Below are 16,488 nucleotides of genomic sequence, written 5' to 3'. Positions count from 1 at the left end.
TTAAGCTCAGATTCAAGGAGTGGAGTAATAGACTCCCATATATATATATATATTTTAAGATTTTATTTATATTTTTGAGAGAGAGAGCAGCAGGGAGAGGGAGAGAGAGAATCTGAAGCAGACTCCTCACTGAGTGCAGAGCCTGACATGGGGCTCAGTTCCTAGATCCTGAGCGCGTGATCTGAGTAGGATGCTTAATGAACGGAGCTACATGTGCCCCTGGATTCCCATCTTTTGAGGGAAGAATTGGAAATCATATTACAAGGGTTGTGGATATGGGATGGGAGTGAGGGGGGTGATGGGAGGTGGAGAATTGGAGCATTTTTGTAATTCATATAGCATGTGCCAAAAAAAAAATTATTGAACCCAGCTGAAGTTTATGGTTTCTCAGATTTAAATATGGGATTACACTTGATTATGGCCACACAGCTGATCATGTACTCCTATAAGTATATAGAAAATTAAATGAATGCGTGTGAGATTCTCTTCTTTATTGTCTGTTAGTTCCTAACTCCTGTAGTTAATTTTTTTTTCTTTTGATGATATGTTTAGTTGGTTTGGTAGTCTCATTGGGGCTGTCTGTTCAAGGTTCAAAATGGGTCCTAGTGCTTCTGTTGTGGGAGCTGGGGGTCGAGAAGATAAATAGGTTTCAGTGTGTTTCTGAGAAATGGAAGACCTCCCCTATCCTGTCCAGACCTAAAACCCATTGACAAGACACTTGATGTCCTATTGCCATGTTTTATTTTCCTCATGGTACATAGCACTGGCTCCATTTCATTTACTTTTTTGGTGGTTTGTCATCCCTCTGCTGGGATGTAGGCTTTAAGAGCAGGGACCTCCTCTGACCTGTTCACTACTGAATTCTCAGACCTTAGAGTAGTGCATTCGTCTTCTCAGGAGATGCTCAGTAAATATTTGTTGAACAGTTTTAATAAAAATTTTGTGATAAGAGTGTTACATGCTCAGTCTCTGGTACATTGTAGACACTCATTAAATATTTATGCAATCTTGAAGGAGGCTCATGGGCAGTGGGAGCTCAGAGAAAATGAACATTTGGAGCCACAGCACGTTTTTTTCATGAATGCAAAGAGAAGCAAATGAGCAGGAGAGTGTAGGATATCAAAAATTTGTTGAAATATACCACTGGACTTGAGGTGGGGAAAGAAAGAGGTGGAATAAGAATCTGATTGGTTGGAATAGAAATTCTCTCAATACCAGAGAATCCACAGAGGGCAAGTATGTCGGGAGGTTAGAGGTTTGTGTTGATGCAATGGGATCACTGAAGTAGTTATTTCAAATGTGCCACGGTATGGGACCGATAGGGGGTGAATGAATGGCTTAGCGGGTTGAAGGACCTTGAGGGGTAGCAATAAACAGCTGCTGTTGGAGATTGTGTATTATACAGCTCCTGTCCTCAGGGGAAAGTCCTTAACAGCCAGGATATTGGAGTAATGTTTTGAGAGAAGTTTGAGGCCATAGGAATATTCTCTAAGTAGGGAGCACCACTTCCATAAGTAGTTAATTTTTATTTATTTTTGTATTTATCTTTGTATCACTGTAGGTAGTTTAGTTTACAAAACATGTGGCGTGTAGGCCAGGTAAGGGACAGAAAGAACAAAGCTTTGTAGGGCTAATGCTGGTCAGGGGATGGGTTGAGAAGGGAACGGGGATGATATGAACCTGGGCGTCAGGGGGCTTGATGGATTTAATGTCAGTAGACCCTTGGACAAAACTGACCCTGGGACTAGTGGATAGAGGCTACGATTCATTTGACCAAGGGTGATGGTCAGCTCAGGAATTTTGGGCCTCTGGCTCTGTGAAATGTAGACATATTTTGAACTCTTAGGAATTTACATACTGAACAGACATACTCATTTAACTGCTTCATCTTTTCACTGTAGGTTTTTTGGTATATCTCAAGTATCTTTTTAAATGGGGAATGACATTTTACAAATGTAATCTATTTAAAAATGTGAACTATTAATGATGTATGCAAATACTAAAGGACAGTGATTTAATTTATGTAATACTGTTTATCAAGTACGAAAATCCGAAGATGAGGATTTTCAAATTAGTATTGTCTGTGTTTTTGGTCATAAAGTTTTTTGTATTGGTATTAGCAGAAGTAGATGTTTTAAATGTAAGTATTTAATCTCTTCTTTTTGCTGCTAGTCACTTGGAGAGTTCAAATTGTGTGGTGAACCAGAAGAAAATTTCATAATCTTTAAACCACAAAGTTATCTAATAGACAACAGAATTGGAATGACAATAGTGGAAGATTTTTACAGGTTCAGTTTATTTTTTTATAACTGTGTAGTATTTCAGTATATGATTGTACTGCAGTTTAACCATTTATGATTAGTGGACATTTGTTTCCTATTTTATGGCTGTTATATATTATTTTATGTCTCCTCATGTACATTTGCAAGAGTTTCTCTAGAATATATATCCCTGAGATTGTAAAGGACATGCATTTCAACTTTATTGAATGTATTTTCTGAAGTGGTTGGACTATCAAGTTCCCTCCAGCAGTATATGAGTTCTTGTTGCTTCATATCTTTGTCAGCACTTGATACTGTCTGGTGTTGACATCTTTGACCATCTGGTGGTTGTCAAATATTTTCTTATTGTGGCTCTTACCTTGGAATTGCCAAATTAGTAAAATTTAGCAACTTGTATTAGGTCCATTGTATATTTGTATTTCATCCTCTGTGACATGCCTATTTATATATTGTCCACTTTTCTTGGCATCTTTTTTCTCAGGACTTTTGGAATTGTTATGTTTGTCTATCAGTGATAGATGGTAATCTTTTACAGATCTGCTCTCCAAGTTTGTAACTTGCCTTCACTTTCTTTAAGGGCTCTTTTGATGAATAATTCTTAAGTTTCATGTAATTATTTATCAGTCTTCTGCAGGTTATGATAGGGATTTTTTCTCTTTCCAGCCCTTTTTGTCTTTTTCCGTTTTAGCCCTCATACCTCTTTTTGTTGCTGGCTGGTACTTCCAGTGTAGTGATAAATAGAAGCAACTGCAGCTCTGACTTAGAAATGGTGCTTCTGACCTCATCGTTAAGAATATTTAGGGGTGCCTGGGTGGCTCCGTCCACCAAGTGTCTGACTCATGATTTCAGCTCAGGTCATGATCTCAAGATTGTGAGATCAAGTTTCCTCGAGATTTTCTCCCTATAGCCCTCTCTCACTTGTGTACATGTATGCAGTCTCTCAAATAAGCCTTTTTAAAAAGCAGAATATTTAATGAAAGTTTTTGGAAGGTATCCCTTTCCAGTTAAGAAATTTTTCTGCTATTCCTTGTTTAATAAGAACATTTATTATTGAGTGAACGTTGTATTCTATGGAATATTTTTTCTGCATCCATTGAAATGACTTTTTAAATTTGCTAACTCAGTGAATTACTGTGAATTGTATTAATACATTTTTTTTGAAAGATTTTATTTCTTTATTTGACAGACAGAGATCACAAGTAGGCAGAGAGGCAGGCAGAGAGAGAGGCGGAAGCCGATTCCCTGCTGAACAGAAAGCCTGTTGCAGGGCTTGAGCCCAGGACCTTGGGATCATGACCTGAGCCGAAGGCAGAGGGTTTTAACCCATTGAGCCACCCAGACACCCCTGTATTAATACACTTTTTAATGGTAAACCAGCCTTATATTCTTGAAATAAACCCAACTTGGTTACGATATTCTTTCTGGTTTATACATTGCTCTGTTGGATGTTTCGGTGTTTTGTTTAGGACATTGTCATTTGTGATAATAAGTGAAATTGCCTTGTAATATCCTTCTTTTGTACTGTCATTGTCTGCCTTTGATATCAAGGTTATTCTAGCCCCAGAAAGTGAATTGGAGGGTTCTCCACTTTTTTATGTTCTGATTGCATGAGATCAGAATCAACTGAGAAGGTGTTGTTATAATTTTTTTTGGTGTTTTTATAATTTTTTTTCAAGATTTTATTTATTTATTTGACAGACAGAGATCACAAGTAGGCAGAGAGGCAGGCAGAAAGAGAGAGGGGGGAAGCAGGCTCGCTGCCAAGCAGAGAGCCCAATGTGGGGCTCGATCCCAGGACTCTGGGATCATGGCCTGAGCTGAAGGCCTTGGCTTTAACCCACTGAGCCACCCAGGCGCCCCGTGTTTTTATAATTTTTGACTCTTGAGATGACTTTTCATTCTCTCTATGAAGTTGTCATTTTTTAAAAGTTGTGAAATTATGTTAACAGATGTGGACAAGTGTGGAATTGATATATTTTATTAAGTACAGAAGGTGTCCTCTGAATGCATTCAACTTTTTATGATTAGAGGGGGACTTTGACCTCCATTTATACTCAGGGCCTTGCCTATTTTGTCTGATTTTAATACATCATGCCGGCCTTCTTTTATTTAGTACTTGCCTAATAAAACTTTTTCTACTCTTTTACTATTAAAAAAAAAAAAAACCTTTGTGTATCCATCTATCTTCTACATATCTCTTTTAAATAAAGCATATAGTAGATTTTTATCTAGTTCGAAAAATTTTTTTCGTCTAGAAATTTAGTCAACTTCTATTTCTTGTGCCTTCCTCTTTTATATTTTCTTCTTGCTTTTTTTGTTTTTTTAAGAAGATAAGCTATATAATTTTTTACATTGTATAGACCTCAGATATTAGGTAGGAGTAGATCCTAAATTTCACCTTAGTAGTTGACTTAGACATAATTTCAATATATAACACAATTTCAGTAAGAAGTTGTTGGCAGGGGAGTTATTAGAGGGAATGCCTGACAAAAGGTCTTCATAATTTTGGAAGAAGTAATACTTTTTTTTTAACTTTTTTTTTTTTTTTTAATTTGATAGATCACAACTAGGCAGAGCGGCAGGCAGAGAGAGAGGAGAAAGCAGGCTCCCCACTGAGCAGAGAGCCTGATGTAGGGCTCGATCCCAGAACCCTGAGATCATGACCTGAGCCGAAGGCAGAGGCCTTTAGCCCACTGAGCCATCCAGGTGCCCCTGGAAGAAGTAATTCTAAGGAAGATTACTGACTGCTCTTTTTGTGTAGTTGGCATAGTTAAATACACTGGTTAAATGCTTTTTGCTTTTTTGTTGTTCATATTCATTGATGGAAGCATATTGTTAAAAACTAGAATCTTTTAATAATAGTTTGATGATTATATTGGCTTTCTGGCAATTTAAAATGTTATTTTTTAATCAAGACTTCAGCCAACACCGAGTACCATCTATATTAACGTCTATACCTTGTGAGTACAGAGAAATCACTGGCTTTGCCCTGAGGGGTTCAGATGCCCCAGCATTATCTCCTGATGTTAAGTTAATCCCAAATAAAAGTGAAAAACCTTTTTCTTGGTGTGTCAGTATTGAGCTAAACCCCTGGAGTCATGGAGACATGGCTGAGGCATAGGAAGGAAAATGAAGCAAGGGGATGAGAAACAGTAAGGAAGAGTCAGAAAAGAAGGAAGGAATTCTACTAGGGTTGTGCAGTTTGAATAGTGTGGCACTGATCGTTTCCTTCGGTTGCCTGTCTTTAAGCAGATTATTTAAAGATGCACGTATGAACTCTTAGTCCTTATCCGATTGTCACATACTAGGAAGACTTCACAAGCTCTGAGGTGTGTTTTTGTAATATCAGCTGTTTGACCTGGCAAGAAGAAAATTCAGACAATCCCAAACTTGTTTTAATCATGAGATTAAATAAAAATGCTTTGGGGGCACCTGGGTGGCTCAGTTTGTTAAACGTCTGATTCGTGATTTTGGCTCAGGTCCATGATCTCAGGTTCGTGAGATGGTGCCCCTTGTGGGGCTCTGCACTGGGAGTGGAGCTGCTTAAGAGTCTCTCTCTCTGTCTCTCCCCCTCTTCACTTTTCACCTCCCTGCCTCCCCACCCAACCCCTGCATCTCTGTCTAGTAAAAGAGCGCTTGCCGGCAATGGAAGAAAGCAAGTCTTTCCTATTAAGTCCCTAAACCTTGATTTTTCTTCATGTTCTGTGTTTGTACTGCTCTGTTAGTCTTTAGCCAGACATCTTTGGGGACCAATACAGTTTGGGGACCTGTAGATTTTTTAATAATCTTTAGAATCACCTGCATCAGGACTTTAAATGTGACTTACTTAGAATCAAATGGAGTAAAGAAGATAACCATTTAAAGATGGGAATCATAATCTTTGGCATATAATATTATTAATCGTTATGTAGAATTTGTTTTACTCTGCACTCAAGATTGCACAGGCCTCCACTTGGGTGACAAGACTGTGAGAGATAGAATTATTTCCTCATAATCTTTTCAGTGAATCAAACACATGGGAAGGAATAGTGACGATTTCTGGCCTCTGTGGAACTGAGTGAGCATGATAACACCTTACTGACCCAAATGTCCTAATAACCCCTGAAACGACTTGCTTGGCTCTCTGGAAATAATTCATCTCTGATTGAAGATCTTTTTTATCTTCAGGGACACTCCTGAAAAGTGTACACTCAGTGACTGGTCCCGTTTTCCGTCAGTTTATTCAGGTAGACCCAGGTGTATGGGGAAGGTGACTTTTATCATTGTATATGTTCTTTTCGTTTACTTTCTGAGACAATTATTTGTCTTAGAAAGTAGTTTCCATTTTATAGTCTTGCTCTTTGAAGTTTCCTCTGTCAGTTCTTGTCTCACAAAGTGAGTATTGCAGGGGGCCTCCCTTGGAGTGCGATATTTAATTAGCAGAGAAATCAAAAAAGACTAGATAGTTGTATTTCCTTGCCTTTTTTTCCCTTTAGAGAATAGAACCAGGCCAGTCATTACAACTTCTGTGAAACAGAAGAGGAGTAATTGGAAATTTTTGTAGAGCAGTGTAGAAAGTTGGTTTTTACTTTGGAAAATTGGTTGTGTAGAGTTTCTCAGGTTTAGTGGTAAAACTATATATGACACTGAATTTTTATGTTTTAGTTTTAGGGAGAAAGCACACAAAAATTCAGTATTCTATTTAGAGTAAATGTTTTTGGCATCCGGTATGGTAACACTGCTTGCTGTTGGTCTCTTACTGTAATGACCAGCTTATTCTACTTGTTATTTCCAGGATTTGTCCTTTTCTTTTTTCTAGCTTTATTGACATATAATGGATGTATACCATGCCAAGACTTTTATTAAAGTACAGCTTCCCGGCACTGATTTTTTCATTGCAAAACCCCTTGCACTTAGTTGAAAATTACAAACAAAAGTTTGAAAATTTAAAATAAATTTATTTTTTAATTGAATGAGAAAAGACGAAATTAACTGAGTTTTTTATGGTATATAATGTCAGGCAGTGGGATACAAAGATGACATAGGCAAGGTCTACAAAGTAGTTATTCTCAGAACTTCAAAATTGTTTTTTTTTTTTTTTTAAAGATTTTATTTATTTGACAGAGAGAAATCACAAGTAGTCAGAGAGGCAGGCAGAGAGAGAGAGAGAAGCAGGCTCCCCGCTGAGCAGAGAGCCCGATGCGGGACTCGATCCCAGGACCCTGAGATCATGACCTGAGCCGAAGGCAGCGGCTTAACCCACTGAGCCACCCAGGCGCCCTCAAAATTGGTTTTGATAGTCATTAGTAATTTAATAATATTTAATACTTACTATTTGCTAGATATAATGCTAGACACTAGGGGTAGCAATTTGCATGCTCATAGTAGAGCTTTTTTATGTTTGTTTGTTTGTTTTAATTTTTTTTTAATTTTTTTTTTCTTAGATTTTGAGAAAAAATTAATTTGAATTAGAAACTACTTTTGGGGTACCTGGGTGGCTCAGTGGGTTAAGCCTCTGCCTTCTGCTCAGGTCATGATCCCAGGGTCCTGGGATCAAGCCCCACGTCAGGCGCTCTGCTGAGCATGGAACCTGCTTCCTCCCCTCTCTCTCTGCCTGCTTATGATCTCTCTGTCTCTGTCAAATAAATAAATAATAAAATATTAAAAAAAAAAGAAAGAAAGAAACTACTTGCATCTGTACCTGTTATTTTATATATTTGCTTGTTTTTAAAAAGATTTTATTTATTTATTTGACAGAGAGATCTCACAAGCAGGTAGAGCAGCAGGCCGAGAGAGGGAGAGAGAGAGAGAGAGAGAGAGGAGGAGGAAGCAGGCTCCCCGCTGAGCAGAGAGCCAGATGCGGGGATCCCAGAACCCTGAGATCATGACCTGAGCAGAAGGCAGAGGCTTTAGCCCCCCTGAGCCTCCCAGGCATCCTATTGTACCTGTTATTTTAAATAAGTTTTTATCTGCTTGTTTTGTGTGATATCTGCTGTTTGTGGAACACGGAGCTATGATCCAGGTGCTCTGCTCAGTATTTTTTTTTTTTTTTTAAGATTTTATTTCTTTATTTGGCAGAGAGAAATCACAAGTTGTCGGAGAGGCAGGCAGAGAGAGAGAGGGGGAAGCAGGCTCCCCGCTGAGCAGAGAGCCCGATGCGGGACTCGATCCCAGGACCCTGAGATCATGACCTGAGCCGAAGGCAGCGGCTTAACCCACTGAGCCACCCAGGCGCCCCTCTGCTCAGTATTTTATATGTGTTATGTCATTTATCGCATACACCGTATGGACCCTCTCACCACTTGTTGAGCGTTTTAGGTACTTGTCACTATGTAAGCATTTCCCCTCTTTAGAAGGAGGAACCTAAGCCTGAGAGAACTGGCAGAGCTGGAATTCAGACTTGAGGTAGGTTGTAGTTGTGGGTGTGTGTCCCACCAGAAAAGATCTTTTGGTAGTTGACTTTATGGTAGAATTGTCATCTACAGTTTAAGTAATAGAGGATCAGATTATTTAAAATTCACCAATTCAGAAAATAGGCAATAGAAGATTGGAGTTAATTAATCTTTTATAGAACCAGTATGGTATCTGTTATGACCAGCTTTTTAAAACAAACAAACAAACAAACTCTGCCCATTTCAGCTAATACAACTATTGCCGTAACCTAGGATCAAGTTTATAATGAAATTTTTAAAAATTAATTGCATAAAATCAGGCTGGAAATTCATGTATTTTCTTACATCCAGTGTCCTGTGTAAAGGTGGTCGGTCCTCTTATGCTGATGGCTTTAAAAATTGATGGTTTGAAAATAATCTCTTTTTTAGTAAATTTTCGCATGCTCTATCCCCTTTCTTATAGGTCCTAGACTTCTTTTGACTTTAGTTTTCTGTTTAAAGAGAAAAAAACCCCAACTAGAGTGTAAAGTAGCTATAATTAGACATCGCCCTGCCTCCCTGGTTTCCGTGGGTGTAGTGGAAGTTTGGAATAGTGTTTGAAGGGTAAGGAGTAGCACTATTTGCAGTTAGGACCCAGGAACATAAACTGACCTTAGTCCGTACCCACTTGCTTTATTGTTGACCTGATTATCTTACCACAGCAAATCGAGTATGGTTTTTATCTTGCCCATTTTTCTTATAGTTTAAGCCACTTGTAAGTGGGCAGGCTTCTCTGATTTTAAATGGCATGAAATTAGAATTAACAACTGAATAATTCAACTGATGTTGTACAATTTAGAACACAGACCAGACAATAAATTACTGAATCTAACAGTCCGAGTATTTTCTAGTGTGCCTTTAACTTTTGCTGGGCACAAATGGAAATTCTCAACTTATGACAATCATAAAAAGGGTTTGTTACTGTTTAGTAATACAAATTAAAACACAGCTGGGAATGAAGTAGTTAGCCCAGTCTTACAGACATTAGCCTCCCTCTGTTTATTTCCGCCTGTGTGTATTCCTAGAAGCAAACAGCTGTGCATTCAATTTTATTCTTTATTCCTTTACTTAAAATCTGGATTTCAAAAGAAGCAAACTGGGCGTTTAGGCTTAGAAAAATTGCTTTATTTTTTTCAGTTGAAACAATGATGCATCCATAATGTTAAAATATATTTTTGAAATAGATTTACCCACAATTTCATATAGTTGTGGCTATAATTTACCTAACCTTAAATGGTTTGCCCAGGAGGTTTAAAAAGTATAAAGGCAAAAAAAAAAAGGGGGGGGGGTAGGGGCCCCTGGGTGGCTCAGTCAGTTAAGCATCTGCCTTCAGCTCAGGTCATGATCTCGGAGTTCTGAGATCGCAGGGAGCCCCGGGTTGGACTCCCTGTTCAGTAGCGAATTTGTTTCTCCCTCTCCTCCTCTTCCTCACCCTCTGTGATCTCTCTCACTCTCTCTCAAATAAATAAATAAAATCTTAAAAAAAAAAAAAGGTGTAAAGGCTGTTAGAGGATTGGAAAGTTCCTGGACTCGTTCCTGCCTCTTCACCTCCTTCTTTTCTCCAACCATTGGTGACAGTTTCTTACAAAGATTATGCAGTACTGTATAGTTATAATCACAATATAATCCATTAGTTTCTTATTTTCAGCGGTTGGTTTTTCTAATCCTTTGTATTAATTTAACTCTATAAAAAATCCTTGAACCTAAATTCCTTAAAGCATTTTCTTTAGCTAAGTTCCTAGTTGTAGAATTTCTTGGCCAATGAGTATGAATTTTAAACTTGACACTTCATAGTAAGGTGTCTTAAACTTTAACTTGAGGAGGGGTAAACTTTAACTTGAGGAGGGGAGACAGGGAACACAAAAGCTTTATAATCTTAATACTGCTCTAGAAAGTAATTTTTTTGCTACTCAAATACTAAATTAAATTGATAATAAAAATAGTATTAAAAATAGCTTACATTTATGAAAGAAAGCAGTAAGGCTTTTGTTTTTCATTTAAATCAAAGGATTTTTGTAGAAACCCTGGTCTTAGGAAATGTCTGACACTCAGGTTCTTTGTTTTTGTTTTTGTTTTTTAAATATTTAAGTTTTTAGAAGTTCAGGTCCCTTCTTAGCAGGAATATGTTAATATTTTATATTAGAAATGTTCAGAATACTCCCTTTAAAAGAGAGTAGGAAAACTTAAATATTTTTATGGAATATTTTCTTTACTTTTCAGCTTTACCTCTATTTTTAAAGCAAGATAAAAGCAAATTCACAACTCATTTTGACTCCTGGTTTTTCTAGGTCTTTGTTTTTACTGGGAAAATGTCAGAAAACTTTCATCTGCATTGGCTAAAAGATGTTTTTGTGTCTTTCTAAAGACTGAAGTGTTTCCTCATTTGTAAGAACATCCTTTATGTACGAAGAGCTAATAGGTTTAATAGTTAGCTACCTATTAAAGCAGAGTCAGTAAGTACCCCATCTCACTTAATGATTCTCATGTGCACCCAAGATTTGAAAACTATTTTGAACTCTTAGATTTTGCAGGTAGGATCTTGCTCAAAGTAATAGTTGAACCTTTTGTAGATTTAAAATGGAGCCTTTCACTTTCCAAAGGATGCTGACTGCTCTTGCTTCTTCAGGATTAGCAGTTATTGAGATACTGATATGTTGAGAATATGCCAGTAATACAATTTCTAGGAGCAAAACTTTCTGGCATTGAGAGAAGAGGATTTACTATAACATATGTGCTTTTGGAAATTAACCAAGATTGAGTATGTGGGTGCCAGCTTTAAAACGGAACTGAGAATGTTCTTTCCTTTGGGGCAAAAGAAAGAAATATAATCTCAATTATTCAAATTAGATATCGTTTTTCTAAACAGAATAAGTAGATTTTTCTGGAGCCAAAAAGTAGTCTTACTTTTGTTCCCATAATATAGATTTGCACATACTCATTTAAGTGAATGGCCAAAAAAAAAAAAGCTTATTAGTCATCTAATGTGAGTCAGAAATCATTTAACTTTTGAAAAGCAATTGTACTATGATGCAATCATTTTGGGGAAAATGCAGGAAGTTCACAGTTAGGTTTATTGCTTTAGCAATTGCTTTGTATTTATGTCGAAATACAAGTTTTAATATGAAATGGAATTACATTTTTCTTTAGTACAGAACTTAAGTAATTTGAAAGGAACAAGTTGCTATTCCAACTTTCATTTTATTCCTACTAGAAAGTTCTCAACATTAAACATCCTTTCAACAAATTAACATAACATAACATAACATAAACATCCTTTATTCAACAAATTACTGAGTTCCTACTGTGTGTTAGTCAAGCTCTACTGTTTTTTACCTGTCAGCTTTTTGTTTGGTTTTTTTAAAATGGTGACCCTAGTTTACTGCATTATTCTTTCATAGAAATGGGTTTATACTTAATTTTAATCCTTCTTTCACATTAGAGTGTTACACTGAACATTTCTGGGGAAAATGTTTTCTTGTGAAACAAGTAGACAAAGAAAATAGGTTATTTGTGGGTAAAATTGATTTTTCTTTAAACATGAAATTGCTGGACATAATTCATCTCTTTAACTTACTGCCTTGAAGACAATTTTTTTCTGTAATGTTTTAATATTTAAAGTAACCAAAATTGATAGCAAGTCTCTCTCTGCAATTTCTAGTATGGCCATTCAGGTTTTTGGTTTTTGTTTTTTTTAAAGATTTTACTTATTTTTTTTGACAGAAAGAGATCACAAGTAGGCAGAGAGAAAGGCAGAGAGAGGGAAACAGGTTTCCCACTGAGCAGAGAGCCTGATGTGGGGCTCAATCCCAAGAACCCGGGATCATGACCTGAGCTGAAGGCAGCAGCTTAACCCACTGAGGCACCCAGGCACCCCCGGTCATTCAGTTTTAGGATATTAATATATTCCATGTCAGATCGCTTTGTGACTTTAGGTAAAGGATGAGGCACTAGAACATTTCGTCTAGTAAGAATGGGGCCTTATGAACAAATTCAGATAGAAATTTCATTCCAAGTATTATATATTAGCAAGGTAGTAATAACTAATACTTGAAATTATAGGGGAAGTAAAAACTAGACTGTATAATTAGATAAGTTATAATTTAATAAGTATGGAAGGGTCAACATTCATAATTACTTTGGAAAAATGCAATAGGCTTTTTCATTTTCTTCAACTACTTATAATCTTGATGTGTTACTTCATCCCAATTGTTTTTTTTTTAAGATTTTATTTATTTATATGACAGACAGAGATCACAAGTAGTCAGAGAGGCAGGCAGAGAAAGAGGAGGAACAGGGTCCCTGCTGAGCAGAGAGCCTGATGTGGGGCTCGATTCCAGGACCCTGAGATCATGACCTGAGCCAAAGGCAGAGGCTTTAACCCACTGAGCCACCCAGGTGCCCCTATCCCAGTATTTTCAAGGAACAGTAGGCTATTACTACACCTAGTTTTCAATATTCTTATTTGAACATTAATTGCAAAATTAATTGAACAAAATATTTTTTGTAAACTGATTTTTACTAATAAATCAGAGATAGGAAAATTCTAGCTTTATTTTTCTCTGTGTTACAACTATACAACTTTGGTTTATCTTTTAAAAGAATAGCATTTTATTATATCCTGCAAATACTATTCCTTATATTGATTTTCTGGTTAATTGAGAATGTGTTTTGTTCATGAAAAAGGAAAAGAAGGCATTTCATTGAAGAATGTCTTTATAGGGGAGTAGCACAGAAAAATAACCATTTGTTTGTATTTTAAGTTAATACACTGAATTCAAGCTTGACTTAGGCTACATGTATCCTGGCTTTTAATAATTTAAATTTTAAATAATTTAATAATCAACGAAAATTTGTACAGAATATCAAAGTATCTCTCTCTCTCTTTTTAAAGATGTTTACTACTGTCTCAGATGTTTTCATCATTTCTTAAACTTTTTCATTTTATGTTACATTTGTCATTTGTCTGGTACCTTGGAGGATAATTAATAAAAGTAGCTCTCGGTCATGAGGTATGCTCAGACTTTATAGAAATCATTTGTGTAGGGAGTTCCTGGGTGGCTTAAGTCAGTTAAGAATCTGCCATTGGCTCAGATCATAATCTCAGGGTCTCTGAATCGAGCTCTCTGCTCCGCAAAGTGCCTGCTGCTCTCTCCCTCTGCTGCTTCCTGCTTGTGCTTTCTTGCTCTCTTCTATCAAATAAATAAAATCTTAGGGGAAAAAGTCATTGTTTGTACCTTTTGGTACGTTTTCCCATAGAAACAATATTGTGGAGGTAAATGTGTCCTCAAACTCGCCAACTCATGATGTGTAGTACTGATAGTATGGGAAAACTTTAATTCATTTGCAGTATTTCTTTGGACAGATGCATCCCTCCATTGTAATCTTGCAGATATTCTTTTTTGCTTTCCCCCTCACTTTTTAAGCAAATGTGATGGAAACCTGTCTTCTTAGCTTCTTCAGACAGCTCTCATGGCTGGCTCTGGCTTCTCTGTCAGAAGTTTGTTCTGGGCACATGGAAGCTGGGGAGAAGAGCTCCATCAACGTACAGACCTGGGCTTCCTGTTTGGCACTTCCTGGTCTTGACTGAGGTGCTTGGCTGATTCTTCTACTGAGAACTAACCACCGTGTCTTCTTTTTCTTCATTGTTCTCTCAACTCAATCGGCGTATCTTTTCTTCCTGGCCCACTTCCAGTAGGGACACAGTCTCACTTCTGCTTTCCGCAAAAGCAATTTCACAGCCCATGTGGTGGTTTCTACGGGTGTGTGAATGTATGTGTAAGTGTTTTCCGTATTCATTCCTTCTTTCCTTCCAGTTGCTAGAAGATGAAAAATGAAGACTCTTTCTACAGTCCACCTTCCTTCCACAGTCATCTCCACCCTATCCTGGCTGTTTTCTCTTTTTTTTTTGGTAGATCATGTCCCATCCGTTTTGTAACCATAAAGGTTTTAGGTCTTTGGATATTAAACGGCTGTTTCATAGGGGCACCCAGACGACCCCACACTTATATCACTGACGTTGGGTGGTAAGGTTTAGGGGAGCCAAGAGCAACAAGGCCATTTCAGAGTTCAGGAGAGAAAATCGAATTAGAGGCTATGGATATAAATAATAACCATCATGCCCATATTTGAGGAGAGAGAAGAAAAGAAATACAGAATTAGCCATACATTTTACTGTTATACCCTTTACAAACCTTTCACTCTTTCAGAGTTCCTTGTATTTGAAGCCAGGCAGGATGGACAGAGGTGGGTAAGGACCATAGAACTGGGGAAGAGGAAACGAGGACACCTCTTGAAGTAGAGCACCAGGAGGGAAGTTCTGCAGGGTCTTAACTATCCTTTGAAGCAGGAGTTCTTAACCTTATTTACTTATGTTATGCATGCACACACATATTTATGGTTGCAAAGCAGGCCAATTAAACTGAAATAGGTGATATTTTAAAACCATTTTTGATATTGTAAAATCTGCTTCTTTATTAACACATAAAGCCTAGAAGTGAGACTAAATTTTTTGAAGCGGTAAAATATATATAAATGATCTTTCAGGGTATCTTCAGTGACTGTAATATGATAGAAAATATCTGAATTCTGTTGGTAATAAAAATAAGAAGTGTTGGAGCACTCGGTTGGCTTAGCAGGTTAAGCCTCTGCCTTCATCTCAGGTCATGATCTCAGGGTCCTGGGATCTAGCCCCTGCGTAAGGCTCTCTGCTCACTCAGCAGGGAGCCTGCTTCCCCCTCTCTCTCTCTGCCTGCTGCTCTGCCTACTTATGATCTCTCTCTGTCAAATAAATAAAAATCTTTAAAAAAAAAATGAGAGGTGTTGCTCATGTAAGTAGGGTTTGTTTGCATTTGTAATTGAAGGAAATGCTAAATTTCAGTGAGAGATCAGTGAAGATAGAGGGTAATTTCTCTCCCATCTAACTTCATGAATTTCTGAATCCCGTCCCCAGGTCCCTGTATTCCCCCATCCGATTCTCTAGGATACTATTTATATGGACAGAATAAAGCAAAGGCCGCCTTCATCTAAAAATTATAGTCCCTCTATGCCTGGGTGGCTCAGTCAGTTAGGCCGCTGCCTTCGGCTCAGGTTATGATCCCCTGGGATCGGGTTCTGCATTGAGGTCCTTGCTCGGCAGGGAGCCTGCTTCTCTCCCCGCCTTTGCCTGCCGCTCTGCCTGCCTCTGCTCGCTCTGTCTCTGACAAATACATAAAATATTTTTTAAAAAATAAAATAAAAATTATAGTCCCTCTAATGAAATAAATTATACCTGTCCATGAGAATGCAGGGAAAGCCTTAGAAATGTGAGCTACAGCTCACATTTTGGTAACAGGCACCAATCTAGGTACTTTTTTTACATACTATGTTTGATTTTAGATATTTCTCTTATTTATGGTTAGGGTTTAACTTGTGCCTTTTTAGAAAGACATGTGAAATGATAAAGCACAGTGCAAAATAAGATGTAAATGAAATCAGCAGTTGAGTTGGCTTTATAAAAATAAAAGCAAAGGGAGCCTATTTTCTATACAGGGGGAGGTTGTCTTTGCTTTTAATGAAGTTCAGCAACTTTACAGAACAAAGATAACTAAATGAACATTAAATTGAGCTAGGGACAAGTCATTTAATCTCCCTGCCTCTCAGCTTCCCTCTGTACAAATTGATGCCAGTTAACTAACCTGTCTACCTCAGAGGGCTGTTGTCAGGAGTAATGAATGAGATAATTGAAAGTAAACACTTTTAAACTGCAAAGCGCCTTACAAATATGAGATGTTATCATTATTAGTTTTGGTGTTGGTAAT

At 37.5% G+C, this 16,488-nt stretch overlaps 1 protein-coding gene across 13 annotated transcripts in view; it reads left to right on the top strand.

Moving 5' to 3' along the window:
• PLEKHA5 (pleckstrin homology domain containing A5) overlaps positions 1-16,488 on the top strand; it is a 242,278-nt gene that overhangs the window by 17,549 nt on the left and 208,241 nt on the right. Inside the window, exon 4 of one of the 13 annotated variants that reach the window (XM_045073137.1) lies at positions 14,899-15,377. The exons of 11 other annotated variants lie outside the window; for them this stretch is intronic. In XM_045073137.1, coding sequence (XP_044929072.1) covers positions 14,899-14,914 — 16 coding nt within the window. In that variant the 3' untranslated portion in view covers positions 14,915-15,377. Of the gene's footprint in view, positions 1-4,841; positions 5,757-14,898; positions 15,378-16,488 lie in introns of those variants that run through there. One more of the 13 variants, XM_045073136.1, reaches the window with a different exon arrangement.

This window comes from Mustela putorius, unplaced genomic scaffold, assembly GCF_011764305.1.
Source record: "Mustela putorius furo isolate JIRA1106 unplaced genomic scaffold, ASM1176430v1.1 tig00537227_pilon_pilon_pilon, whole genome shotgun sequence".
Classification (NCBI taxonomy): Eukaryota; Metazoa; Chordata; class Mammalia; order Carnivora; family Mustelidae; genus Mustela; species Mustela putorius.
Note: the sequence above shows the minus strand (reverse complement) of the source record. Positions and strands in the feature narration are given on the sequence as shown.